Source organism: Diceros bicornis, chromosome 10 (assembly GCF_020826845.1).
Source record: "Diceros bicornis minor isolate mBicDic1 chromosome 10, mDicBic1.mat.cur, whole genome shotgun sequence".
Taxonomy (NCBI): Eukaryota; Metazoa; Chordata; class Mammalia; order Perissodactyla; family Rhinocerotidae; genus Diceros; species Diceros bicornis.
In genome coordinates, this window is record NC_080749.1 from 16,920,464 (window position 1) to 16,948,321 (window position 27,858).

At 38.4% G+C, this 27,858-nt stretch overlaps 1 protein-coding gene across 2 annotated transcripts in view; it reads right to left on the minus strand.

The window, feature by feature from the left end:
* The window catches only part of DPP10 (dipeptidyl peptidase like 10), an 802,065-nt gene that overhangs the window by 597,950 nt on the left and 176,257 nt on the right, over positions 1–27,858 (minus strand). Inside the window, exon 1 of one of the 2 annotated variants that reach the window (XM_058548839.1) lies at positions 9,685–9,922. The exons of the other annotated variant lie outside the window; for it this stretch is intronic. Within the exon in view, the coding sequence (XP_058404822.1) occupies positions 9,685–9,756 (72 nt within the window). The 5' untranslated portion in view covers positions 9,757–9,922. Of the gene's footprint in view, positions 1–9,684; positions 9,923–27,858 lie in introns of those variants that run through there. 2 annotated transcript variants of the gene reach the window in all.

Sequence of the window (27,858 nt, forward strand, 5' to 3'; positions counted from 1 at the left end):
TCATCAATCAGAAAAGTTTCTCAAAATGCCATCATCATTGATGACTTTATGACCATTTGAAGGAAGAATTTGGAAAGGCAAGGCCACTGTGGACATCACAGTAGTCTACATGTCAGGGAATCAATCTTGGACAGAGACTGGACCTCAGAAATGTAAAGAGGTAGAAGGAACTAGATTTGGATTTGGAGATGGCACAGATGCAAAGGGAGACAAAGGAACCAAAAGTACTATCCTGGAACACAAGAGGCACTGACTCTGTGAGCAAAGAGACATTTTCAAGGAGTGGTAGATGCAAAAGAAACTACTCATAATGCCGCTGTGGCACTAATGTTGGGTAAACCTCATTTTAGAGCAATTGTAAGCAACCTCCATAGATGTGAATGAGGGTGGGTCCCTTCCATTTCAACTCCAGGTTCAATTCACACCCACCCATCACTGCCATTTTGATTTTCAAAAAGTGTGGCAGATGCAGAAGAAACTACTCATAATGCCACTGTGGCACTAACGTTGGGTAAACCTCATTTTAGAGCAATTGTAAGCAACCTCCATAGATGTGAAGGAGGGTGGGTCTCTTGCATTTCAACTCCAGGTTCAATTCACACCCACCCATCACTGCCATTTTGATTGTCAAGAAGTGGAATACACATAATTCCTAGGATCAGGAAAAAAGAATAACCCTGACAAAGATGCCAGACATAGCTTCAAAACATACTCACTTTATTTCTTGGAACACTTAAGTTTCATAGTACTCTAAAAAGAAACAAACAAATGAAAAGTACAGCCTTTTCCCTTAAAATCCTTAAAAGCTAATGGAGTAGATAGAAAATCTACTCATAAATTCACAAATCCTAGGAAATATAAATTATATACTAACCTTGCCAAACAAATTACCTATTTCTTCATTTAAGAAATTCTTTATGAATTTCAGATTTTTCCCCTAGAACGATGTTTTTGACCTCTATTCAAAAGGGATCTTGATTCCTAATCTTTGTTTCTGTGTCTAAGAGAGAAGAATCATTATGCGTGTGTGAAACATTGACTTAGAAGTTTACTTTATAAAAAAAGACTTTCTAGCACATGTTTCAAAACATGTGAAATGAAAAAAAAATGGTCATGTCTTGCATTCCTTAACTCATATTAAAACCTTTCCTGGAGGTGAGATGTGATCTATGGAAGCATGAGTATCAGAGTTTTCACTTACTCAATTCCCCTTGCCAAAAGTAAACCCATGTACCAATAACAGGAAAGGCCTATTTCTACCCTATACAAGCATTATTAATGCAGCTTCAATGGTCTCTCTGGTCCATTGTTTGAAAATAAATCACAGGAGAGCCTGCCACTCAAGTGCTCAATTATATAATTCAGATTTGTCATATTTATGTTTCCAGAGCAGAGACTTCCAGATGGAATAAGAAATTGAATCTTCATTTAGATCTCAAAAAGAGGGTAGAGAGAAAGATAATAAAAATGGCTTTGTTCCTCACTTTTCTTCATTTGCTATCTTGTAACCTGATACATAGGTTTTTGTATTGACCTGAGAAAATCGATAAGTATGATAAATTACAATAATATTGAAGTCAAATAGTACACAGCTTGGCTGGAGAATATATAGCTTGGCTTGGCTCTCTCAGATGCACAGTCAGTTTTGATTGTGCACTCCACTAACTTTTCTTAAATTTCAACTCAACATATCATCAGCTCTCACGTGCAAAGTACATCTAACTCAATCATTTCTGGAAACCAAACTTCTGGAAAGAGAATATTAAACCATGAACACTTCAAAGAAGATCCTAAGTCTTTTGGGAAAATAGGGTATCATCTAAAAATAGTAGAAATCAATTAGGTTGTTATAAATTGATTTTTACTTAATGCCCTCTAATAATATAACTGTAAAATACTCAGTATATTTAGATCGTAAATAGAGATCATTTGGTAATTTATTACCAAATGTATATTTGTATATACATTTGTATATGTATAAATGTTTGTATATGTATAAATACGTATACGTATATGTGTAATATGTATGTATATATGGTGTATATATGTATAAATGTATGTATATATATAAACATGTGTATGTATATACGTATGTATATATATATTTCCACATACACACACACACATATATTCAGCATTTTCACTAACATAAATCCAAAACTACCCTTCAAAAGAATGAAATAATCTTCTCAGATGATCTAGAATCACAGTAGCAATAAGAATAAAAATACTAAGATCTACCTTGGGTCAGATGTTATACAAGCCCATTCACATAGACTATCTCTTAACCCTTGCAACACTCTCACCATCCTCTGCCTTTAAAGATGAAGGAATGGTTTTAGAGGGGTTAAATCCTTTGCCGTAGATTGCACAGTAACTGGTAGAAGGATTCCACCTGAAATTTGTTTGACTCTGTCCTCAACCCTACATCATGTTGCCTCTCCCAAAAATATAATTAAATCTGGAAATCATTTGGCAATTCCAAAAATATTGTAGAATATACTGTTCTGGTTAATGGAATAAGCATGTTATCTGAAAGTGGGTTTAAAAAATTATTAATGTTTTAACAATTTTCAAATAAACCACGGCATGACAAACTTGAAAAGAAAATAAAAAATCTTTTTTTATTATGTAGAAGACATTGCGAAGAGTACTGTTAACGTCAATTCCTGAATAGAGCAGTTTGAAATAAAATATTTATTTTATCAATTTGGAATAAAAGTGAGTTTTCTGTATTTAGCCTGGCGGCGGGTATTCACCATTACATATAGATATGTCTGAAACTCTGAGAATTCAGGACAGCTTAACAAAAAGGAACCTACAATAGAAGAGCTCTCTCTTAAGTATCCCATTCTTCCCATTGAACCTACTTCCCAGCTTTCTCTACCATCCTGGAAATGACAAGTGTTCCTTTAGTTAATACACAATAAATGATGAGAATGTCTGCCTGGTAGTGGGATGCTAGGTGTACCGTTTAAAAGCCTGGGAGAAGGAGTGCCGTCTAGATAGGAAAAAGTAAACAGTGATTGGTTATTGTCAAAAAGCTTGTGGATCAGGTCAGTACAAACTTCAAAACAACAACGTGCCGGGAATAATCAGTACTGAGCTGTATGACTTCCCCAGGCGAGGCACTAGACACTAGGGCAGAATCATTTCTAACTTTACATGAGGACATGTGTTCAGGAAGAAGTTTACATTCCCTCCATTATTTATTTGCCCTTTTTTGGTCCTTTTTCAAGTCTTCAAACAGGAAAAGCTCCAAACTTTCCTAGCTGATGTATGTCTTAGCATATGACCCCTTTATAATGTTCCAGTAATACAGGAACTTGGTTAGAACACATATAAAGTCACTCAGCAAGTATGAAAATATATGAAGGTAATTTTAATAGTTGGAACATCAAGAAATGACGTGTGTATTTAAATACTGCATAGGAATAGCTGTAGAAAAAACTGGGTGAAAAAGTCTTTTGAATTATGCTGAGCCCAACATTGGATCACTCATTCTCACCTCCAGTGACAGTAGGCACACCCACCCTGGCATCCTGGGGGCTTCATTGTTATGCACATTCTCCTGTCACATTGACTGAAATCTCATTTCCTGAGATATGTCTATAAATTACACCTCTTTTTTCTTCAAACATCCTCTTTCTCCATGGTAATTACTTTATGAAGGGCATTACATTGAAAACAATATGCAACATACTCGGTAGCTATTCACCTGTTAGTGAGGATTAGCCAATGTTTACTTTCAGCCTGGCGCCTTACAGAGTAGGGCAGTAAAGAAGTGAATTTTGATTGGATGGAAGTAGGGATGTAACAGAATATTTTGAAGTCTGCATGTCTGACAAATCATGCCCAATGTCCAAACCAAATAACATATTGTTGTTAGTTCCATGGAGTCGACTTCAACTCCTAGTGACCCTGTGTACAGCAGAGCAGAACCCTGCCCGGTCTTTTTGCACCATCCTCTCACCTTCCAGCGCTATATCAGACAATGCTCTGCTGCTATTCATTGGGTTTTCACTGCCAATTTTTTCAGGAAGTGGGTGGCCAGGTCCTTCTTCCCAGTCTGTCTTAGTCTGGAAGCTCCGCTGAAACTTGTCCACCATGGGTGACCCTGCGGTGGCATAGCTTTCAGCATCACAGCAACATTTAGCTACCACAGTATGACAACCAACAGATGGGGTGGGAGGGGTTGTAGTTCCCTGACTGAGAAACGAATCCAGGGCGGCAACAGAGAGAGCACCAGATTTTAACCATTAGACCACCAGGGCTGGCTTAAATAATATATATTATATTATTAATGTAATATTTATATGCATGAGCAAATTCATATGTAATCATACGAATATGTGTATGGGACAATACAATATTCTGTAAAATGTTAAAATAATATACCAGCTGTAGGTGGCTCAACGATCCTCTAAGCTTTTCTTTTTTCTTTTTTCTTTTTTCTAGGCTCCTATTCCCAAACTATGCATTTGATGAGAGCACTTGGTATGAGATAGGCATTATTCAAAAGCTTTTACATATTATTTAATTTAATCCTTACACCAAGTGTTTAAGGGATCAATAGTTACCTCCATTCACAGATGACATACAGAAAATGAGTTATTCTGCCCAAGAAAACATAGTGATGCCTGGTGGAGCTGGGATATGAACTTGAATCTGTGGTTTCCAGTGCATAACCCATAGACAATAGTAAATAAATATTTGTGGTGGATGGCACAAAAGCTCATAGTCCTAGTTGCAATATTCTAGTACTGTGTACGCTATATGGTACACTGTAGATACATTTAAAAATATGCCAATAAGTACTAAAGCTTAAAACATTATGTAATCATAAATGATTCAAGGAACCAAAATTTTGAATAGCTTTATTTTTACTCAAACTGGAAGAAATTTGGCTTGAGTGTTTTGTTTCCAATGTAATGTACTTCATAAGATACTGTAGCATTAATATTTAACAATACAATTTTCTTTAACTTGTTTATATATAGTTTAATCTTTCTTAAATGTGCAATTTGCTCAGTCCCTGAAATAAACAGATAGAAATACCCCTTGTAAGCAAGGGATGTTTTGTGGTATGTTCTAAACTCAGTAGATAAAACGTCATATATATATGTAATAACATACACATGAAAAATATATATGTAGTAAGAAATTAAGGAAGAGTAGGAAATGTGTAATATCTCCTAAGACATAAAGACTTCTACATAACACCTGTATCCAATCTAAATTATCTTTTATAACCAAATCATATAGAACTCTCCCACCACTTAGATACTATATATTTTTGCTGAATGCTTAGGAAAAAAGTAATAAATCTTCTACTAAGTAAAGTTTTTTCAACATGATTTCTAAAAGTTATTTTTGAGGTTCTGTGTTAAAAACAATAGTTTAAAGACTAAATTATGACATGTTTATATATTAGTCAGAGAAATGTGGAAGAATAACTTTTTTGTAAGTTTTCATTAAGTATACATTTGAAAATTTTAATTAGGATTGATAGATCAAAGTTGAAATAAAAATAGTGGATCCTAATTTCTGTATGGAAGCATTTTGGGTTAATATTATGGAAAGGTCAAATGTATAATAAATATTTTACAAAAGGCATTTTACACATTACATATTTAATCATAATTTTGAACATAAGTTATTTCATGAAGATGCCACTACATGTGGAGCTGTAAAAGATTGGTTTTCTACCAGAATTTTTTAAAAGAAAATGCATAACTAATGCTGTCTTTGCAGCCAAATAGTTGCTTATAAAAATATATTTTTTAGCCATACTTCAGAAAGTAGGGTTGTAGTTTTTCTTTTGTTTATTTTTTTGTTTTTTGTTTTGGTTTTGGTGTGGTTTTTTTTGGAGCTGAGAAGACCGTCTAACATTTTAGGAAATAATTTACCCGTTGGATTCAGAAGAAGGGTGCCACCTGGTGGAAATGTGGGCAAATTCTAAACCGGGTCTGAGTATAAAAATGTACTCATTTAAGAAACCTTGAAAGTCTCATCATTACCAAGGGCAAATGACACAAAGATACGTTTTTTTAAAAGTTCCTATGTACTTATCAAGACCTATCTGGTTATTTTTACATTATTTCCATTAGTAGAAGAAATATTAAGTTAACTTTAAAATTTCAAGAGCTATTATTTACATTTATATTTGAAGCTTTAAACAAATTCTTCATTTTACATTCAAGGTAAATTTGTACATACACACACACACAGTATTTGCAATTATTTTGCATTCTGCTGTTAGGAATGTGTTGAACTGTAATTGTGTAGAAGTTAGAAGTTGGGGCTTTAGAGTTAAAGGAGCTTATTTTATCTTAAATGCCATAGACTAGGGCAAAGTCTCATCTCCACCACTTAGGAAGACAAGCTTGATCAAGTTGCTTAGTTTCCCTAATCCTCTATATTTTCATCTCTAAAATGGGAATAACAACAAGACCTACCTCAAAAAGTTGCTTTGAGGATCAAATAGAAAAATGCATTCAATAAATATTACCTTATCAGCCCAGAGGACACTATTCTGCACATGGCAAGCATTCAGGAAATGATTTTAAAAAACAATAATAAGTTACAACTAGCCACTCAAGATTTTGGATCCCTCAATGTAAAATGGGAAATTGATCACGTTAAGTGGGAATGACTGTACCTAATCATATCAAAGCATTTATTTTTAGACATCTTGTAAACATAGAGTGTTATGAAAACAACACAAAATAACTGTTATAAACATTTATTTAACCAATGAAGTCTTTCATTTAAAGGAAAGACTACTAAGATGATAAAAACATTTCCAATGATTCAGAATATTAATAAAAGTATACAGTCCCTACTATTCTTGCTGCTGCTCCCTGGGGAAGGAGTGCCTCTGGTCATGGCACCCAATGCCAGAGGACAGTAACGGATAAGACGAAACAGGGAGGTCGAGCTCTCTAAAGGACCATAACAACAACCAGGTTACATGGTCCAGCGCCATTTCGCCCAGAGGAAAGACTATGCGCTTCCACTGTGCTATAAGTGGAAGTAGGTGTTTGAAGGCCTCAGGACAAGGAGTTTTTGAGGTTTCGTAAAAACTTCTATCATGGAAAGAGAAAGACCTCTCTGGCAACATTCAAAAGCTTAAATTACTCAAAATCAATACATATTGAGTGATTAGCTGGAACATGCCCCCTATTTAACCATTATGTAGGACTTCATAAAGCTACATTTTTATTTAAATTTGTGATTTTTTTTCATAAATATCATAGAAACCTGAACAATCAATCATGTCTATATGAAGGTGTTGCCTCTAGCACCACATGAGGGTTGTGTGGCAATGGCAGAATTAGACCACAATGACTAATATTGTTAATAAAAGCTTAGCAATCTTAGAACAAGTAGTTGAAGAATTCACAGCAATCGTCCACATTATCTGGCCATCATTTCGTAAACGAAGCTTTTGACAAGAAATATACTAGATATAGCTATTTTCTGGGAGTGCTTGAGAAACCCCCAATGGGATGCTGCCATGTATATTTCAGGCTGACTTTCCCTCCCTTTGCAAAATCAATCTCCTTCATTTTAACTCAAGCATAACATGCATACCACTGACATTTTAAAATCATGTAAATGCTCAGAAAGGCCCTTAAAAAAACTCCATTAAAACAAGAGTTCTGCAAATGGCCACTCCTTGAATATTTGAAGTGGACATAAACAAAAATGCACATTAACAAGAAAAACGGATTCCAGCTTGAATCTATCTCATCATATGAATTTTCATTTACCAGATTCATCCTGACAAAAGGCTTTGCTATAATATACACAGCTTGTCCACTATGTACAAAAACATTTTCAGCTTCTGTGTGCTCTGCTCTGCTTCTTCCTCCTCGCCTCCACCATCACTGAACTGTTTGCAGCACCTCAAGTAACCAGCTGGTGTCACAGGTTAGTGAGCAAGGATGCATGTGGGGACTCTCACCTGACTAATCCTTCTTATTGGTAACATCATTCCAAGAGCAGTAGAGAGGCTCAGCGGCTTGTTAATGAAATTTAAGGGCTGTCAGCCTGAAAGAGGATGTTCAAGCCATGCTCCTCTCCTGAAATTATTTTGTAATCTGCTAACCAGTTGCTACCTTGTGGTGTGTGTTGGAGGGGGCAGGAAAAAGAGATATAAGGGAAAAGGACATAAAATATAATGCAATATAAATGTTTTAATACATATTTTCATAGTTAACTCAGGGTAGGGAGCAAAGAGGATGGTTTAAGAAAACAACTGCTTTGTAAAAACTGCAACATTCACCCCAGTAAATGGAGGGGGAGCTTTAAGGCATTCAGTAATCCTCACCACCTGTGTGAAACATATGTGAGGGAAATGAGAAGGGGAGGGAAGGAGAGAAGAGAAAGACCACAGCCAGGAGAGATGACCAAGACTAGAATATTAATAACAGCAGCCCTGGCATCGCCTCCTCCGCCTCGCCGCCACTCCTTGGCGATTTGGACAGCTCCCCTTCATGTGCTCCTCAGTGCTTAGAATATGCGAGAGCAGAGCCGCTACTGGAGCCTCGCTGCTTGCACCCTCTTCATCCCACTTTCAGCAATGAGCTAGGAGTGTCTCTGCCAGAAACGCCTCTGGAGGCCTTCGACAGTGCACTCGGGGCAAAGAGCTCGTTTCCGGTACCCCGGCGCCTCTGTCCTCCAGCTCCGTAGTTACCGCTGACCTAAGTGCAGCCCTCTCTAGTCAGAGCCTCTAATTGATGTAAACGTGACAGCACCTCGAGCCGGCTCACCTGCTCATCATTGCCTCCCTCCTCCTCGCCAGGGCACCTAGGCGCTCCCGACCCTACAAAGTTGAAAAAAAGCGACAGCGAACTCCCGAGTCATCCCAATCTCGGAACAGAGACGAGATGGAGATCCACCGTACGGTTATGCTACAGATCCCTAAACACCGAAGCAAAAGGGGGGTGGCCGGTGCGGAAAGACGGAAAAGGGACAGAAATAACCCTCAGGCAGCACAGAGCACCTCATCTCTGCAGACACAACACATCTGGACCCAACAAATCACTACAGCCAGTATCTTCCCAGCTCCTCAAAATAATTAATGCCTTTTTTGCTCCCAAGCTCTGCTCCACTCAGCACACCACAGATGACTGGTACATCCTCTTCTCCCATTTAGTCCCCCCGCCCCGTCCCCGTCCGGCTCTCCTCAAAAAAAAAAAAAAGGAAAAACTCTGCCGGCCTAAAGGTCATTTGTCTACTCCGGTAGCTGCGGCCAGCGCTTCTCTCAGCTATGTGAAGACGGGGCTGGAACCCTGCAAGTGGACGCCTCCAGGAGCGCAGCAATTCCTCCAACGTGCGTTAATAGCAGCCAAGAGGCCCCCATTCCTTGGCCCCGGCCACCTCTCCCTCCCTCGGCAGCCCGCCCTCCTGGGCTCCCCGGGCCACCCCCAGCCTTTACCTCTCGCCCCCCTTCCCCGCGGCTCTCCGCCTTGCGCATCCTCTCGCCCGGCCCCAGAGCGCACTCCGACGCTCTAACTTCCTGCAGAGTCCATGGACGAGCGAGGAAAGCTTGGGACTGGAGCGGGGGAAGGGTGGGGAGAGGGAGGCGTGGGAGCCGAGCCGGGGAGGAGGGGCGGGGGCAGCACAGACTGGAGCCTTCCTTCCCGGGAGGGCCTGGCCGCAGCTGCCAACTCTCACCTGGTCCGCCGGCTGCGCCTGGCTCGCCCTGGCCCCCGGGGTGGGCTGCTGCTCCTGCTTCATGGCTGTCATCGCCGGCGGCCAGCGTTGGCGCTCACTTCCTCGCGGGCACTTCAGACTCGGAGACCGTCACTTGGCAGCGATCGCATGTCACAGGCACCCGACGCTCTCCGAATTGGCGGAAGAGAAAGGAGTAGCGACGGGGTGGGGGGAGGGCAGCGATAGGGAGGGGAAGAAGAGCGGCACCAGGCAGGCTCCCCCTTGCAGAATCCCTCCTTCGGCTACCGCAGACCCTCTAACTCCCCACTCCCCCCGCCCCCCACCTCCCCAAAGCGTAGAGAGCCTCGGAGACCAGACACGACCAAGTGGCAAGTTAGTGGAGCGGCGAGCGGCGGGCGAGCGGCACCTGACCGCGCTGGAGCTACGTCTCGCAGCGCCGGAGGAGCCCGGCTCTCATTCTACCGCAGTCTGCGCCCCCCGCCCGCCCCCGGGGGCTTCCCGCGCCGCGCTCAGCGCGCCAGGTGGAGCAGCCGGGCGCCGCGCTCCAGCATCTCCCGAGCAACCGCAGCGCGGGAGAGAGTCCTGAGCGGTGCGCGAGCTCCCCACACTCGCTGCCCAGGCTGCCCGGCTCCGTGGGTCCCCTCACCCCCCCCTCCGCCCCCCGCGGGCTCCTGCTAAAACCCGGAGAAGCGGAGTGCGCCCGTGCAAAGCGCTCGGTGGCTCCAGCGCTCGGACAAGGCAAGGGGCCGCGGGGGACTGGGGGCCCAGAGCCGCAGGGGGGCCGCCAACACCTGTCGGGAACCAAGAGGTTGTCCCAGATTATGACCCGAGGCTCTCCGCCTCCTGATTTGTGGGCAGTCCTCTAGTCTTCAGCTTGGATTCCCCTGCAAGCTGCCTGGTTAATGCCGGCGGAATTCCTAAAGGTTGATTAAAAACGGTAATAACTAATCATGGTACTCCGGTACTCACATTTTTTCTCTTTTCTTTTTTCTTTTGTTCTGAACACGTAGAAAAATCTTCAAATTTTAAGTCCCTTTCCAGCCTTCCCTTCACTCAACACAACCCTGTCCCCTTCAAAGTTTATTGAGTACCTATCATGTGCCAAACACGCTGTAAGGCTCGGAGGAACTGCAGGGAAGAGAGACGAAGTACAGACCCAAATGTACCAAATTCCTCGCCTTCAGGGAGTTAACGTTATAGTGTGGGTACTGGCAGCCTGGAGCGAGGATAGGAATCAAGGAGACAACGCAGCTTTTTGGAACTTGAATTCGTGTGGGTGTAATAGACAAAGTCCACCAGTTTCATCCAGATGCCCTAGCACGTGGCTTTCCGGGGTGCTAGAAAGGACCTGCTCAAAGCAGATGAGCAACAAGCAGTCCCCAAGTCTCAGGCACGGGTTGTTGGAGATTGCTCACCAGAAAAAGGCAGGAGGGAGTTAAATATCCAGATGTTACTGGACTCAGCTCAAGGGTTCTGAGGAGGTTGCTGCAGAAGGACCAGAATGTGGAGGGGGAGGGGAGAGAAGTAGCCTTGAGTTAGTTTTTATTGACTAAGGACTGGCTCCCTCCTTATCTGAGTTACTTGGTCCATGAACCAGCCACATGGTAGCTGAGGGGCTGCTGTGGGAGCTGTGCTCCTGCCTTGTTAATTCCTAAAACATGACCTGTCTCACTTGTCCTAAACATTCATTGTAACAATAGTTGCCTTAAAATACAATTTTTAAAATAAATAAATCAGTGATCACTGGCTTTGATTAAATTAGAAAATAAAAATATAATGATTTTCTCTTTAGAAAAGTAGGATTTGGGTGATGAGAGAGCTTGCTTTCCAAAAATAGGTAGTCAAGTGCATATTATGAGTGACTTCTAATAGCATGTTGGTCTGTTCAATAGAAATAACTTTTTGATAGAAATTACTTTTTGATAGGAATAACTTTGCTAGTTGTAAGAGTACAAAACAAATTTAAAGAATGAACCTCTGGTAAAATAGCTATTAGGCAGTTTATCCAGTAAATGTGACAATCCAAATTTTCCCTCGCATGTAATTTTTGGGGGAGAAAGACATCTACATTATTCAAAAAATATTTATGTCTTTATATTTTGGTCTTATGTTCATTGTTTAGTGAATTCATCCTTTGAAAGTGTTTCCATTTTGGACAATTTACTCGACTTGAAGAAATTTATATCATATGCAAAGATTTCTATCGACATAGGACAAGTATAGACAAGAGGGAATTATCCTCATCCTAGTTAAGATTACTTATTTGATTGAATTCAGTAGTTCAACTGCACCTATTTTCAGTATAAAATCCACTCCGGTTACAAATCAAGATGTAAGTTGTTATGTGTTTCATGTATAATGTGTATATGTGTTTGTATATCATTTTTTTTTTAAGAAAATCTTCTTTGATTTAATTTGAGTCTTTGTCTTTTTGGGTGGGTCATTATTTTGTCTAAGCTAAGAACATTATTTTACAGCTGTTGAGATCTAAGTAAAGGGCATTAATTAAAATTTAATCACATGTAAACTGAGTTCCCAACTTAAATACTCTATTTTTTTGAAATGTGGTACACTTGAATTGCAATGTAGGATTTTCTACTTTATTTCTTATTGAAGGAAAATTTCTAATGTCCAAGAAAAAATCAAGAAATACTTCACATTCTAAGACAGCATGTCTGCAGCTTGGTTTTGTATGGTTTCTGATTATAGGTTATCATTTAAGAAAATAAAACACCAATTTACAATCAAACATCTACAAAGTTTTAAAACTACTCAAGTCGATATAACTCTAGTGCAGTGTAGACAAGAGGACCTGTGTAGACTTGGAGTCAGCAGATTGGTGCTTTTGCCTGCCTTCCTCACTCAGGGAGAATGGGCCAGGGGAAAGTCACTTTTCTCCTGCCTCTGCTTCCCTACCTGGCAAAATTAAAAGTTTAGACTAAGTGACCATTAAGATCCCTTCTTTCTCTAAATTTCTATGATTATACACTGATTTTATGAGTAAAAAGACTACCATCTGAATGATAAATTAAAAATTTCTTTAATTTCTGAAAATTAAAGCTCTATTTAAGGAGAGTTTTGTAGAGATATAAAGAATATTTTTGAGTACTTCGTCTCATATATTATTTTTGATGAGCTAACTCACAGACAACTGTACATTTTATAATATTCATACAATGAATATTTTCCTACAGTTTTCATAGAGTGGAATCAGACTCATAACTGCAAAAGACCTGGAGAGTTGTCGAACAAAATTCCTTCTATATGGAGTTATAAATGTCTAAACCTTACAACACACAGCCATATTATTCAGGAAGATTTCTAGGATTCAGATCCCATCACTTCCTACTGAAAATTTTGATTGCCTCAATTCCTAGTTTCAGGATCCTGTGTAGACATAACTTACTCTGTTACTCCCTCAATAGATTGATTGGAGTTACTGAAGTCGTTCAAAAACTTTCTCACAAACAGCACTGCAGACATCAAACATATCTTTCTTTTCTTGATATTTGATTCTTTAAAAGTGAAATGCCAATGAAGTACTTTTCATTTTACCTAGAATTATTAACATGAATAATTGATGATAGGTTATGAAATTTAGAATATAATGAAATTCATTCAAGATTATCATTAAAATGTTTAAGCGTCAGTGGCAAGCATGGGTTGTTTCCAAAATGTTTAGGTCGTGTGTGCTGTACTCAATCTTCCATATCAAATAGTAGAGCCAGGACCAAAAAATCTAAAATCCACTTTAACAGCAACCAGTAACAAATAAGTCCTGGCTAAACTCTGATAAGTTAGGGAAAGACAAAAGTCCCTTGAGATTTTATGAAGCAGGGTAGCCTTTAGAGACAAACTCTTCATTTTCAGATAAATTAGATGAGGCAAATAGGACTCGGTAAGCAGCTAGTTGCCCGGAATCTCTCCCTACTTTTCCCTTCTCTTCTCTCTCTTTCCTGAGGTGAATCTGCAGTGTCGTGGAAAGGCCACCTTGATGGAGATTTCCCCAGCATTAACCAGTCCTCTGTTGAGTGTCTGTGATGAGCACAGCATCCGGAAGACAGAGTTCATGAGCTGTACCTTCAGAGGGCTGGCCTGAAATGTGTGCAATTAGCTTTTCACAGATCAAGAAATAGCTTTAGTTCACATCTTCTGCTATCATTTGCTTTTGATTTATAAATCACCCCTACTCACCTCAATTGGCTTCTTGAATTCCCCAAAGTGCATCTCATGTCATTGGGCAGAAAACCAGTATTTTGAGGAATCCTCAGAAAAAAAAGTTATATTTTAGAAGCTCTAACCAGTAACTATCCCAAAAATTTATTTAAAAAAGAAAAAAGAAAAAAAAAGTAAAGGTCCTATCTATTCCAGTGATATCCATGTACATTATTCACACTGTTCTGAGATTCTTTTGGCATTAATTTAACTAAACTTTTTGTCAGTCTTTGTCTATGACAGGAAGACTTTCCTGTTGTAAAAATTCATAGCCCAATTATGATCTCTGGTGGAAGCAGACAGAGTTGCAATATCCTAAGAGCCATTTTTGTTGCTCACTGGAGACCTGAAGTTATAGACAAACTGCTCATTCATACTGAGATCCAGTGCTATAGTGTCTCCCTGGCTATTATATTAACACACCTCACATCTTCCTTTAACCTGACAACCTTCTATGACATATATAAAGGTATAAAGACAGGAAAACAATGCATAAGATTTTTCCCATGTAATATTTTCTTTCCGTATGTATAGCTGAATCGCAACACCAAAACAACTTGAGAATGTGGAAAGTTCATCTGTTGTCATTATTAGTTTTACCTACTAGATATTTGATAAGAGGTCTGCGTTTATTTGATTTTTTTTGAAGTGTAATTATTTAATGAATTGGTTATGTTGGCATAGTAAAAAAAAGTCCTTCTATCTTTTTTGGCTGATATTAGTGGGCATTTTTTTTCTAATCTTCACATTTCTTTAGAAATAAAATCAAGTCCCCTGAATCAGATTCTGTCTGAAAATGACAGAAAGGTTGTCAGATGTGGAAGAGTGTTTAGAAACATTGGCTTAACATTTGTTCTTTTCAGATAATGAAACTGAATTTGATGAATAAATTTCTCTGAACTTAGTATTTCTCATTTCCTTGAGCAAGACTAGATTTTCTGATGATTCAAAATAACCTCTTTATCTCTGTCCTTGGAAAGTACATTATTACCGAGACTTTTACACTCAGACTTCATAATGGTTACCTGACTTCTTTCCTCATATACTTCTTAGAACAGCACAAAGCGCATTTCTCATTCAGGAAAATCTTTCATGAATTGAAAGAGAAAACTCTATTGTGAGGTCTTGAGTAATTTTGGAGGGAAGGGAGACTATCCATCTTTTGTAACTATTTCACCATGCTTAATTTATTTTTAGGAATTTGGTACTAGATTCAGACTCCCTCATGAATTTTCCTCTTGGAAACAAGGGGTAGTCTAAGATTTAGGTGAAACAGCTCCACAGCATCCACTGACATTAAAGAGCCCCTGGCATTTTTCTCCACCAATTGACTTTCTAACACGGGGAATTATTCTTCTACCATCTCCAACAAAATTGAGGCCAAGTCCTTCTATTCACAGCCAATCCTTTCACCATACAGAGTCATCTGTTTAGATTAGGCAAATATAGTTTCAGGCCATCTTGGGATGTGCCTTCTATTGTAATGAGGCACATTAAGATACATCTCTCATTACTGAACACTGTTTAACCTATTAGCCTAGATGAGTTGCTGTTATTGATGTAGATCACTTCTTATATTTTTATATTCATCTATCTGTTTACCTCTCATCTATCTGTATCTATTTGGGAGAATAATTGAGTCACTCATTATTTATCTTGTAAATACCTTAATTCCTATTGGTTAGGTCCTAAGTATTACTTCTGCCCTTGGCTATATTCTGTGTATTTATATAATTTTAAAAAGTTAAGTCCAACTTTTAATGTCCTTGTTCCTCTCTAGGTAATTTATATGTGATATTTTCAATCAGTTTCAAACTTACATTTTCTTGTAATACTTTATCATTTTTGCACTTAACAATTAGACAGTAAGCATCAGTGGAGAAGGCAGAAAGAATCTATAACAAATATCACAGTTTATACAAATCACTGACTAGAGAAACACCTTTTAATTAGCTATTTTCTATTTTATTGACTCAGCAGTGTTTGTATGAACGCTTAATCCTAGTTGATAGGATATCAAAATAGCCTCACAGGCTGGATGAGCAGTTCTCTTAAGTACCCCTTCCCTTCCCTGTGGAAAAGCCTCCACTTACTTTTCCATCCTCCCAAATGTAACTGATCTGTTAGGACCCAGCTCCCCTCACATCCTTTCCTAACTCAAGTTCACAGGGACTCTCTTCGTTAGCTCTTCTTGGAGTGTATACCACACTACACAGTTTTCCTTCTTATTCTATACTAGCTTGTTCAGCATTCTAATTGTCACAGTGACATCTTATCTTTCTTACTAAACTGTAAATTCTTGGGGAAAGAAAGCCTGTTAGGGACTGAGGCACAGTGTGTGTATGTGCAGGGGTGTGGGTAGGGGTCTGTTTCAGTCTCCTTGCTTAAGTCGAGGAGGTCTTGGAGAAAATGAACTTGGAAGAAAAATCATTCTCCTTACACCCTCAATATTAAGCCCTCTCAGAATTTACTACGAATTTGTATTTATTTTCCTTTAATTTATTGAACAGGGTCATCCAGAAGAAATACATATTCTCTGCCTCTCTATTGTCTTAGAATATTTCATTTTTCTCTATTTGATGTGTAGGAATTACATAATCTTGTTATTCCTCTGATCTGCTGAAACTGGATATGAGTAAGGGCTCATCAGATATTGCTGCGTTCTAAAATATTAAGTAAAAGCCAGATAAACTTGGAATTTTCCACTGCTTATGAGCAGATATTATGTGTTGTAAAATACTAAGCCTCTAGTGCTGAGAACTCACAGGAAGAAATGAATTTGGTGATAACAGTTACACTGGCAATGCCACTTCTAATACATTCTATTTTCCCCCTAATATATAAAATCTTATACTGAATTTGAGGGAGGAGTAGCTATGCTGGCTAAAACGACGAGGAAATGTTGACATCAAATACAATGTTTTGTTGTCTTAAATATAATGCCAAAGTTATCACAAAGTCAATAGAATCTTCTAGGATCATGCCCAATCCCAGAGCATAGTTATTTTTGCTTTGCGTCCTCTGCACACTTTTTAAATAAGCTTGTTTGTCTGATTCACCAGTCTTTGAACCACATATTCAAAAAGAGAGTAAGAGGAATTGCTGTTGGGTGGGATACACAAATAATAGCAAGAAGGGGAAATATATAATGTTATAGAAAGAAAAAATTGGACCTCTACTTAAAATAATAGAACAACTTAATACCACTTAGTGTGGCGGAAGGGGAAGAGAGGCAAACATTCCTATGCAACTCAGTAGGATCTTAGAGTATAACGATGTAATAGCATAGTAAAGTTGATATTCAAAATGAGGACTTCAAAAAAAGTGAAATCAGGCTTGGCATACTTTTCGTAAAAGACAAGGTTATTTTGGGAAGATGGACTGCAGTGATGCCAGCATGGGTTTAGGCTATGTAGAGAACTAGATATCAAAACCAAAAGTACAACATCTACAACAAATCTAGATAATAAAATACCTCTACAAATTCCTAAATACCAAAAGCCACACAGCCTGATTGCCCTTGGTAACTATGTGGGGAAAAGTAAAGGGAAGCAGTAGGGCAAATGACGCACATGACGATCCCAAAATATTCAAGCAGAGAACCCCAACATAGTTAGCAGATATTCACTAGAAAGCGTCGTGGATCAATATAAGAATATCCAACAGAACTAGGAGAAGTTTTGTGCATTCCAATAGTGAGTGAAAGAGGCCCTGTTGGGAGTCAATTTTCCATTGATCTCTCACATTTCTGCATGTCTTACTAGTAAGAAATAGTCTTTTGTTCTAGAATATATTTTAATGGATATTTATGTAGCAGTTATCCAGGTGAGAGGGAATAGTGTCTTCTTCTGGAGCAAAAGGCAGGTTTGTTCACAGTCTTGAAAGATAGATATTGAGTCCCTTCCAGGGCAAAGGGCAGGCATGCTTACTCTCCAGTACAGAAAGGATACTATCGCCCTCTGGAAGAAAGGGACGGCATTTTTATTTCCCATTATAGAAGATTTGAGTTCCTTCAGCTCAGATTTTCTCTTCTATACTGCAACCCACTGTGTGAGCAGGCATCCATCTGGGCCCAACCATTCACCCTCATGGGACTTGAGGACAAGGAAAGCTCACACAATTATGCTGATGTTCATGCTCTTTGCTGTAGCACGAGCAGTAAAGCTTTTTGTCTGTGACCCAAGAGTCTCATGTCTTTTGAATATATCCATAAAACTGGTAGGATGATTTATTATCTTGTAAGCCTTGTAAAATCTCTGACACTTCATAGTTCTTAATAGGCCAATGTGAAGGTCTAAGTTGGCCGGGGGCAGTCTAGATCCTGTGAACTCTTGAAATTGACCTGCCAGGGCTTCTTTCCACCACAGAACCCATCCTGGGGAAAAACTACTAGAAGTGGAATCAAAATTGAACAGAATATAGACAATAGGGATCAAAGAAAGAGAAAATTGAGAAAAAAAGTGAACAGATCCAGGAAATCTAAGAGCATAAGCCATCATATTTTTTAAGACTACCTGAAAACAAAGATCTCTTTGAAGTCGGAAAGCCTATCTGAACTTTTAACTATCTAAAACTTCCAGAAAACTAAATTCACATAAAAATGAGCAAGAGAAAACTATCACAGTCAAATTCCATATAAAGTTTAGCCTGAAAAACAAAGTTGCCACAAGAAAAAAGGAGAATAATATCCCAACAGACCAGGGATTGGCAAACTACAGCCCATAGGCCAAATCCAGCCTACTCCCTGTTTTGATAAATAAAGTTTTATTGGAACATAGTCATGCTTAATCATTTACATATTGCCTATAACTGTTTTCAAGCTACAGTGAAGTGTTAAGTATTTGTGACAGAGAACATATGGCCTTCAAAGCATAAAATATTTACTCTTTGACACCTTACAGGAAGTTTGCCAACTTCTGCTGTTGACAAAGAAAGCTTGCCAAAAAGTCATCCTCAAAAAATTTTCAAAACTGTAACTTACTATTTCAAAATGAGCTAAAGGACATTACTAAAATTATACAATATGTGAAAAAACAACATTAATCAGAATTTGAAAAAGTCAGAAATAAAGGGACAGAACTCAAGAAAGAATAAGGAATTTTTAAAAAGTCATGTTAGAAATAAAGACTAATCTAGGAGTAATATAAGAGTAAATAAGCACAAAAAATGAGACTCTAAAGGAAATCCAAGTAGGAAGGAGAAAAATGTTATAAATCAAAAAGAAATGAAGAAAGAAACAAAGATGTTCAAGAGAAAGCAACAAACATTGCAGACAGCAAAGAAGATCCAACATATAAATTATGGGAGTTCCTGAATGGGAGAACTAACTAAGGGGGCCGCAAGGTGGGGGGGACAAGGGGCCGGGAGGTGGGAGGGGACACAAATACTAAAAACAATAATTCAAGAGAGCGATCTTGAAATTGACAGGGAACCAATCTATTATCATGAAAACCAAGTAAAAGAAGAGAATCAAACACTGATTCTGTCTTTTTTGGAATTGTACCACTGGGTAACCAAATTGTAGATGAGAGGAAGCCTCTCCTAATAAACGAAATTATTCAAGCTAATGTATAAAAATAATGGATTGAATTAGAATATTGCCATTTTGGAATCTCCCATAAAATAATGGATTGATGTGTTAAGTATCAGTGTGCCTCCTGATAAAAGAACACAACACTACCTATAGTATTGCCAAAGACATCAAAGCTGAGTCTGACCGAGGTCCTCTGCCCCTTTGTAGGATATACAGGGAAAAGAACACGTAAAGCTGCACCATGAGTATACAATCGCAACGCCACCCGGGGGCACACTCAACAAGGCAGGTGGCCCAAGTTCATCACCAGATACATTTTAAGGAAGAGACAAAGAGGAACTCCTCCTTGGTGGCAGGTGAGGGAAGGAATGAAATGTTGATTAAAATGGAGTTAAAAAAACAGATGGATTTGAAAATTGGTTACTAAGCTATAGTGTCCCAGGATGTACACTCAAGTGATAAATCATAAAGAAATACAAGGAAATGATTACTATAAACATCAGGATAGTGGCTACTTTTGGAGGGAGAGAGGACAGACCATACGAAGAAGCTTCTGGGTAGCTAACATGTTTTATTCTTTGACGTGGTTGATAGTTAAAACAGTCTTTGCCTTATAATAATTCTGTGTGGTTTTCTGTATCTGTGTTTTATTTTAAAATAAAAGTTTAAAAAGTGCCTAATAGAGTTCTTGGATCTCAAAAAACACTCAATAAAGGGTAACTATTAAAGAATATAAAGTAAAAGATAGGGACTACATTTAGAACAATTCCTTCCAAATAGTTTTTTTTTTAAAGTGAGGGTAAACCTCCAGCTCTCAGGGTCATGCTCGCTCTCCAATGTACGCACAGCTATAAAATTACTCTTGCCTTTCCAAAATGTGTTTATGGCACTTAAAGCAGAATGCTAACCTTGTTTGTGCTATTAGAACTCCTCAGAGATAGCAAACACCAAGACAGTCTAAAGAGGTTGTAAGGAGAAAGGTACTTTATGTCTCACTGGGGATCCTCATTGGGATCCTCATCTCAAGGCCATTAACTCATTTGCATACTGTTAAATACTGTATCAATTTAGCCTGCATTCGACACCATGGAGAAAATTGTAGATTGAGGTCTATTTGTTCAATTCCAAATTTACGTGGAAAAAGGAACAAGTCCCAGTCCGAGCCCACTCTTTCTTATTGATTACAGAACTACACAGGCTGTGTGATGTAAAGAACAATTAATGCTCTTCTTAGCAGGATTTGTGGCTTTGGGCGGCTATGCCTCTTGCCTTCCCAAACTCAGTGGCATGCTTTTTAAAGGGCTATAGTCCTTGGTCTGCAATTTTCTAGCTATAAATGGGTGTGCAGTTGCTATTCAAGCTGAGCTTCGATTAGTATTAGCATGATGCCTTCTCCTCACTTGTGTCCAAGCTTCTTTCTTATGCAGCACCTGACTTGAAACTATGTCTGCTCAATATGCAAAATCTTCACAGAGACTGTGTCTGAGGGTCCAAATGGGCTTCTTCCATCTGCCAAGAAGTGCTAAAATCTCTGAATTTGCACATCCCTGAAAAGACACCCCCTCCAAATGTACATTCTCTCTACCTACAATCATTTGCAAATTCACTTAGACTCCTCATGGAAGCCATCCCTGCCCACTCCAGTGAACAGTGATTTCTTCTTCCATTCCTAGAATACTCCATTTCTACGCCATGCGTTTGTCACGTATCATTTATTTCCTTACACCATTAGCTGTCACACTAGCATCCTAGCACTCTTCCCACTCTACGACTCTATCAAGTCCATTCTCATATTTGAATTTTTCCTGTGAATAATAATAATAGTGAAAATAATAATAACTCACATTTATTGAGTGCTTAATGTGAATAGGGCACTGTGTAATGCTTTTAATACAACAACTCTATGGGGTAGATGTTATCCCTACCTCCATTTAGAATCATGTAAACCGAGGCTTAAAAGATGATATCTAAGATTCCACAGCTATTTAGAGGCATAACAGGAATTTGGACACAGGGGATGCTATTGCAAATATCCTTTATAATCCCCTGTCTTAGATGAAAAGCCACAAAGAACAAGTGTCTGTTTAATTTAATCCATAAGGTTTCATAGAATGTCTGCTATGTTGATTTTTTGACTGGCCTGAAATTACTGTGTCATATACTATAACCTTTATATGTATGCATGATTTATATATATATACATATTTTATATATACATGATATATAAAATTATTATAAAATAAATTTATATATGTAAATATATATATATGCATACACTCAATAAAAAGGCAATAAATAGACTTATATAGGTAGATAAATCTATCGTAACACTAGAAGTATTTTGTATGATCTTTGTCTAATTTATCTAGCACAGATGGAAATATAGTAGCTATACACTAGGACTTGTTTTTTTTCCTGTTATCAAAATTATCTCTATGCTCCCATTTATTCTTATAACTATTAGTTTCATTGTCTTCCTCATTCAGATATATTATTTCAAAATCCATACCCAAGTGCTTGTACTAGTAATAAGAATCTTTGGTAGAAATTTTCAGATACAGTGTGGAAAGCTGTGGGGAAAAAATTTGATAGTATTCTCTAGTCAGGGGACATAGTGAAGAACCTACTCACCTACATTTAAGATCTTCTCTTACTGATTCCAATATAGTTTATTTTATATAAGTAATTGTGTTTTTGTAAATATACTTCAAAGAGAAATACATGAAGCAAGATACAAACAAAATATCAAAACTTCTATTTGGACTTTGAGTAATCCTAGTATGATAATGCTGTAGTTCTCAATCTTCAGTGCACCTCAGAATCTCCCACTCCACATCCCCACTGTGAAGATTCTGATGTAATAGAGTGGTGTCCAGGAGTCTGAATTTCTATCAATATACAGTTGATTCTGAAGTAAGAGATTCAGGGATCACACTTTGAGAAAAAAAAGATGTAGTAGTTAAGAGATGAGATTTGGAGTCAGAAAAACCGGAAAGTCACAGGTTTAACATTTACTTGCAATGTATTTAACTTCTCTAAACTTTAGTTTCCTTTCCTGCAAAATGCATAATCATAGTGTTATCTGGCTCACAGCGTTGTGAGAAAATACATGCAAAGTGCTTAGCCTGGTATACAGGAAGTGATCATTGAGTGTAAGAATGTAATATAGTGGTGGTACTAGTTGTTGTTAAAATGTAGGTGTTCTCAATATCATATGGCATTAGGGAATTACAAATTAAAACAGCAATGAGATACCACTACACACCTGCTACAATGGCGAAAATCCAAAACATTGACAACAACAAATGCTGGTGAGGATATGAAGCAACAGGAAGCAACATTCATTGCTGGTGGCAGTACAAAATGGTACAGCCACTTGGGAGAGAGTGTGACAGTTTTTTACAAAACTAAACATACTCATATGATCCAGTAATCACACGCCTTAGTATTTACTCAAATGGCTGAAAACTTATGCCTAAACAAAACCTGCACACAGATATTTATAGCAGCTTTATTCATAATTGTCAAAACTTACAAACAACCAAGATGTCATTCAGGTAGTAAATGGATGAATAAACTGTGGTATATCTATACAATGGAATATTATTCAGTGATAAAAAGAAATGAGGTGTCAAGTCATGAAAACACATTGAGGAACCTTAAATGCATATTGCTAAGCGAAATAAGCCAATCTGAAAAGTCTACATACTGTATAATTCCAACTATGTGACATGCTGAAAAAGGCAAAACTATGGAGGCAGTAAAAAGATCAGGGGTTTGGGAGAGGAGGAAGAGGAATGAGTAGGTGGGGCAACAGGAATTTTCAGGGCAGTGAAACTATTCTATATGATATTGCAACAGTGGCTATATGTCACTATACATTTATCAAAATCCATAATATATACAACACAAAGTGTGAACCCTAATATAAACTATAGCAGTTAATTAATAATAATATATCAATATTGGCTCATCAGTTATAACAAAAGTAGCACATTAATGAAAGACATTAATAATCGAGGAAACTGTGTGTACAGGGTGAGTGAGGGATATATGAGAATTCTGTACTTTCCACTCAATTTTTCTGTAAACTTAAAACTGCTTTTAAAAATAAAGGCAGTGGGGGCTGGCCCTGTAGCTTAGCGGTTAAGTGCGTGCGCTCCGCTACTGGCGGCCCGGGGTTCGGATCCCTGGCGCGCACCGACACACCGCTTGTCTGGCCATGCTGAGGCCGCATCCCACATACAGCACCTAGAAGGATGTGCAACTATGACATACAACTATCTACTGGGGCTTTGGGGAAACAAAAGGAGGAGGATTGGCAATAGATGTTAGCTCAGAGCCGGTCTTCCTCAGCTAAAAGAGGAGGATTAGCACGGATGTTAGCTCAGGGCTGATCTTCCTCAGAAAAAAAAAACAAAAAACAAATAAATAAAGGCAGTGATTACAAAACAAAATAAAACAATAAGAAGGTGGGTGTTATTTGTGTGCCTAAATACAAAAACATGATATCAAAGAAAGAATGCTGATTTTGAACTAAGTGCTCTAGGTGAAAAATACAAACTGGATTTTGAAGACTTAGTACAAATAAAAAAGAAAGGTGAGCCAGCCCCCAGGCCTAGAGGTTCAAGTTGGGCATGCTCTGTTTGGACACAGAACCAGTTCTGCGTCCAATTCCCAGGCACAGAACCCCACCACTCATCTGTCAGTAGCCATGCTCTGGTGGTGGCTCACATAGAAGAACCAGAAGAATTTACAACTATATACAACTATGTACCCGGGCTTTTGAGGAGGGAAAGAAGACAAAAGGAGGAAGATTGACAACAGATGTTAGCTTAGGATGAATCTTCCCCTGAAAAAAAAATAATAAAGAACCTATCTTGTTAATACGTTTTATGTTGATTATTAATTGAAATGATGATATTTTAGATTAAACAAAATATATTATTAAAATTAATTTCACATCTTTCTTTTTACTTTTTTAGTGTGGCTACTAAAAATTTTTTAATTATATATATGGTTCACATTATATTTTTATTGGATAGTGTTCATCTACAAAATGCTTAGCAAAGTTTCTAGCATATAATAGGCCCTCCAAATGTTTGCACTGTCTGTCTCTTAGATATTCATCAATGTCCTGACTTTCTTGCAATGGTCTTTCATTATTTCTCTTAATTATAGTCAAAATTTCTTTTTTATTATCAGTCTTCCCTTGATGAGTTCTAATAATCCTCTGGACCTCACCCCATTTCTCCATCCCCTCTTACAACTGAACTTTCCTGATTACCACCTCTGGACTGAAGTCACCTCCAGAGCCCCGATGGGTTACTTGTAGGTATAAGCTTGAGTCAGAGTCGATGCTGCTTGGTCCCTCTGTTGCGTGCATTCTTCCTCCTATTCCTGGGTATCCTGATCGGATAGCCATTTCCCTGATCTCCTTTGAGATACTCTGAACTTTCAAGAACAGTGTTTTTGCCTTATACCTGATATTAATTTTCTATGTTGTATAACAAATTACTACAAACTTAGGGGCTTAAAACACATTGGTTATCTCACAGTTTTCATGGATCAAGGATCCAGGCACAGTTTAGCTGGGTCCTCAGCTTAGGATCTAACACTGCTGAAATCAAAGTGTTGTCTGGGCTGTGTTCTCATGTGGAGACTGGACTAGCGAAGAATCGGCTTCCGAGCTCACTCAGTTTGGGGTAGAGTTCATTTCCTTGCAGCTGTATGAACAAGGACACGAGTTTCTTCCTGATTCCTGGCTAGAGGCTGCCCTCAGGTTCTAGAGGCCACCCACAGTGACTCCCTGCCACGTGACCCTCTTCATAGGCAGTGATGCTTGCTTCTTCAAGGTCAACAGGATAATATCTCACTCTGTGTCTGCTAAACATGGCCTAATATAACATAACATAAATAAGAGGGTGACATCCCGTCACCTTTGCCATAGTCTGTACATTAGAAACAAGTCATGGGTTCAGCCATCACTCAAGAGGAGGGGATTACATAAGGGCACAATCATTGTGTGTGTCTGTCACATACCTCTCACTACTGCCTGGGTTTCTGCCTTTCCCGCTAGCTCACTTTTCTCTCTGGTTCAGGCTCATACAAGATGGTTGTTCCATCTCTTAGTGTCATTTACCCAGATGGACTGGATCTCAGGCACCCACTCTCAGGTCTTTACATGTGCCCACTACTTGCTTGGAAATCTTTCTCTCTGATTTTCCTTTTCCTTCCCTTCTTTCTTCTTCCCTTCTCCCATTCATTTTTCTTCCTACCTGTCTTTTATTTCTGGAATAAGCTTCTATCAGACTGCCTTTCCAAAAGTAATAACTATAAACTCTGGACAAACTACAAAAAACAACTACCTGAAGGCACTGAAGAATGACAAAAGCAGGCACATTCTGGAAAGAAGCCAACACTTGGAAGAAGGGAGCAGCAATGGGTGAGTTTTCCATTTCACAGCATCTGGCCCGAGGGAAGGCTTCAGCCTGCATCTTGCAGGATAGTTAAAACTTCATTTAAAAACTGCTTAATTTTCTAACTGGCCCATAAACTATACATATTTAGGGCAGATTCTAATCAGGTGACCTAAGAATATAAGAACTTAGCTGAATTTTGAGCTTCTACCTAAAAACAGAATTTGCAGTTTGGGTGCCATCAAGTTATTCGCCTCATAAAACAAACAAGATATCAACACTCTTTGGAGGACTATAATAGAATGCAGAGTCTCCATTACATAACATTCAAAATATGTAGAATGTAATAAAAAGTTATTAAACATATGAAGAAACAGAAAAATGTGACATTGAGGATAGAAGACAATCATTGGTGACCGACCATAGCAATAATAACAGTAGATGTCAATGGACTAAATGTTTTAATTAAAAGGCAGAGATTGTCAAAATGAGTTAAAAAAATACCCAACTGTGTTATGTTTATAAAAGATTCACTTTAAATATAACGACACAAATAAGTTGAAAGTAACAGTAAGCATAAAAAGAATGGAGTGCCAGGATTAATATCAGATAAAATTGATTTCAAGCCAAACGGTATTATCAGAGATGAGGAGAGGCGTTTCATATTGTTAAAGTCTTAATTCATCAAAAGCTTAACAATTATAAATTTATAACTGCCTGTATTGTTTTTGAGGGCTGTCATAACAAAATACCATAGACTGAGTGGTATAAACCATATAAATTTATTTTCTCACAGTTCTGGAGGCTAGAAGTTCAAGATCAAGGTGTCAGCAAGTTTGATTTCTTCTGAGGTTTCTCTCCTTGGCTTGCAGATGGCCGCCTTCTCTCTTTGTCTTCATATGGTCTTCCCTTTGTGTGTATCTGTGTCTAGGTTCCTCTAAGGATACCGTATTGGATTAGAGCCCAACCATATGACCTAATTTTACCCTAATGACCTCTTTAAAGGCCCTGTCTCCAAACTCAGCTACATTCTGACATACTGGGGGTTAGGACTTCAACATATGAATTTTGAGGAGACACAATTCAGCCTATAACAATACCTCATCTTTCAAAACATATGAAGTAAAATTTGAAAGAATTTAAGGGAGAAATACATAATTCTAGTCAGAGATTTTACCAGCCCTCTTTCAGCGATTAGACAAAAAAATCAGTAAAACATATATGAGCTGAAAAATGGCATCAACACCTTGATCTAATTGGTATTTATAGGACATACACTCAACAACTGCATATTAATCTTTCCCTCTCTCCTTTTATATATAAACAGTCAAAATTTGCTTTAAAAAAATCAAATTTAAGTTGGCCGTGCTTTTAATAAAAAGCCTACATAGGAATGTTGGTCCAGGATGAATATTAAAGCTAAAAACATCAAGGTTCTGGACTCAAATATGCTACATGGTAAGAGCTAAGTAACTCCTTGTTCTGAACCCTAACCTGTGCATGGGGAGGGAATAATCCATGCACATGAGAATGGTCAAAAAGTAAGGTACAATTCATAATAAAGAGAAATCCTAGAAAGAGGGAAGGTGGTCACACCAACACTGGAAGTATCAGTCAGAGTGAGGTGTACTGGTCCCAGGGTAATAATATTTATTTTCTTTGTGCTGGTATTTCTAAGAAAATGTTTTAGTTCCCAGGTCCCAGAATTGTGGGGGCTGGATTTGTAAGTGTTTCAGAGGCTTCCCACCTTCTTGCAAGTAACTGAGTGGGCCAAATAGTTTTATGTTAAAAAGTTTTACTGTTTTAAATGTTGAAAAACAAATCAAGTGAATTCTACCTTATGCTGTATACAACCCTTATGATACACTGCCATAGTGTAACATAGAGGGTCTCAGCCTAAAGGGTGTCTGTATTTTCTTCCACTACTTTCCTTCATACGGTGTGAAGTGGATCTGGAGCCAGGCTATGGAGAAAAAAAGACCACCCCTCTGAGACCACATGAAGATC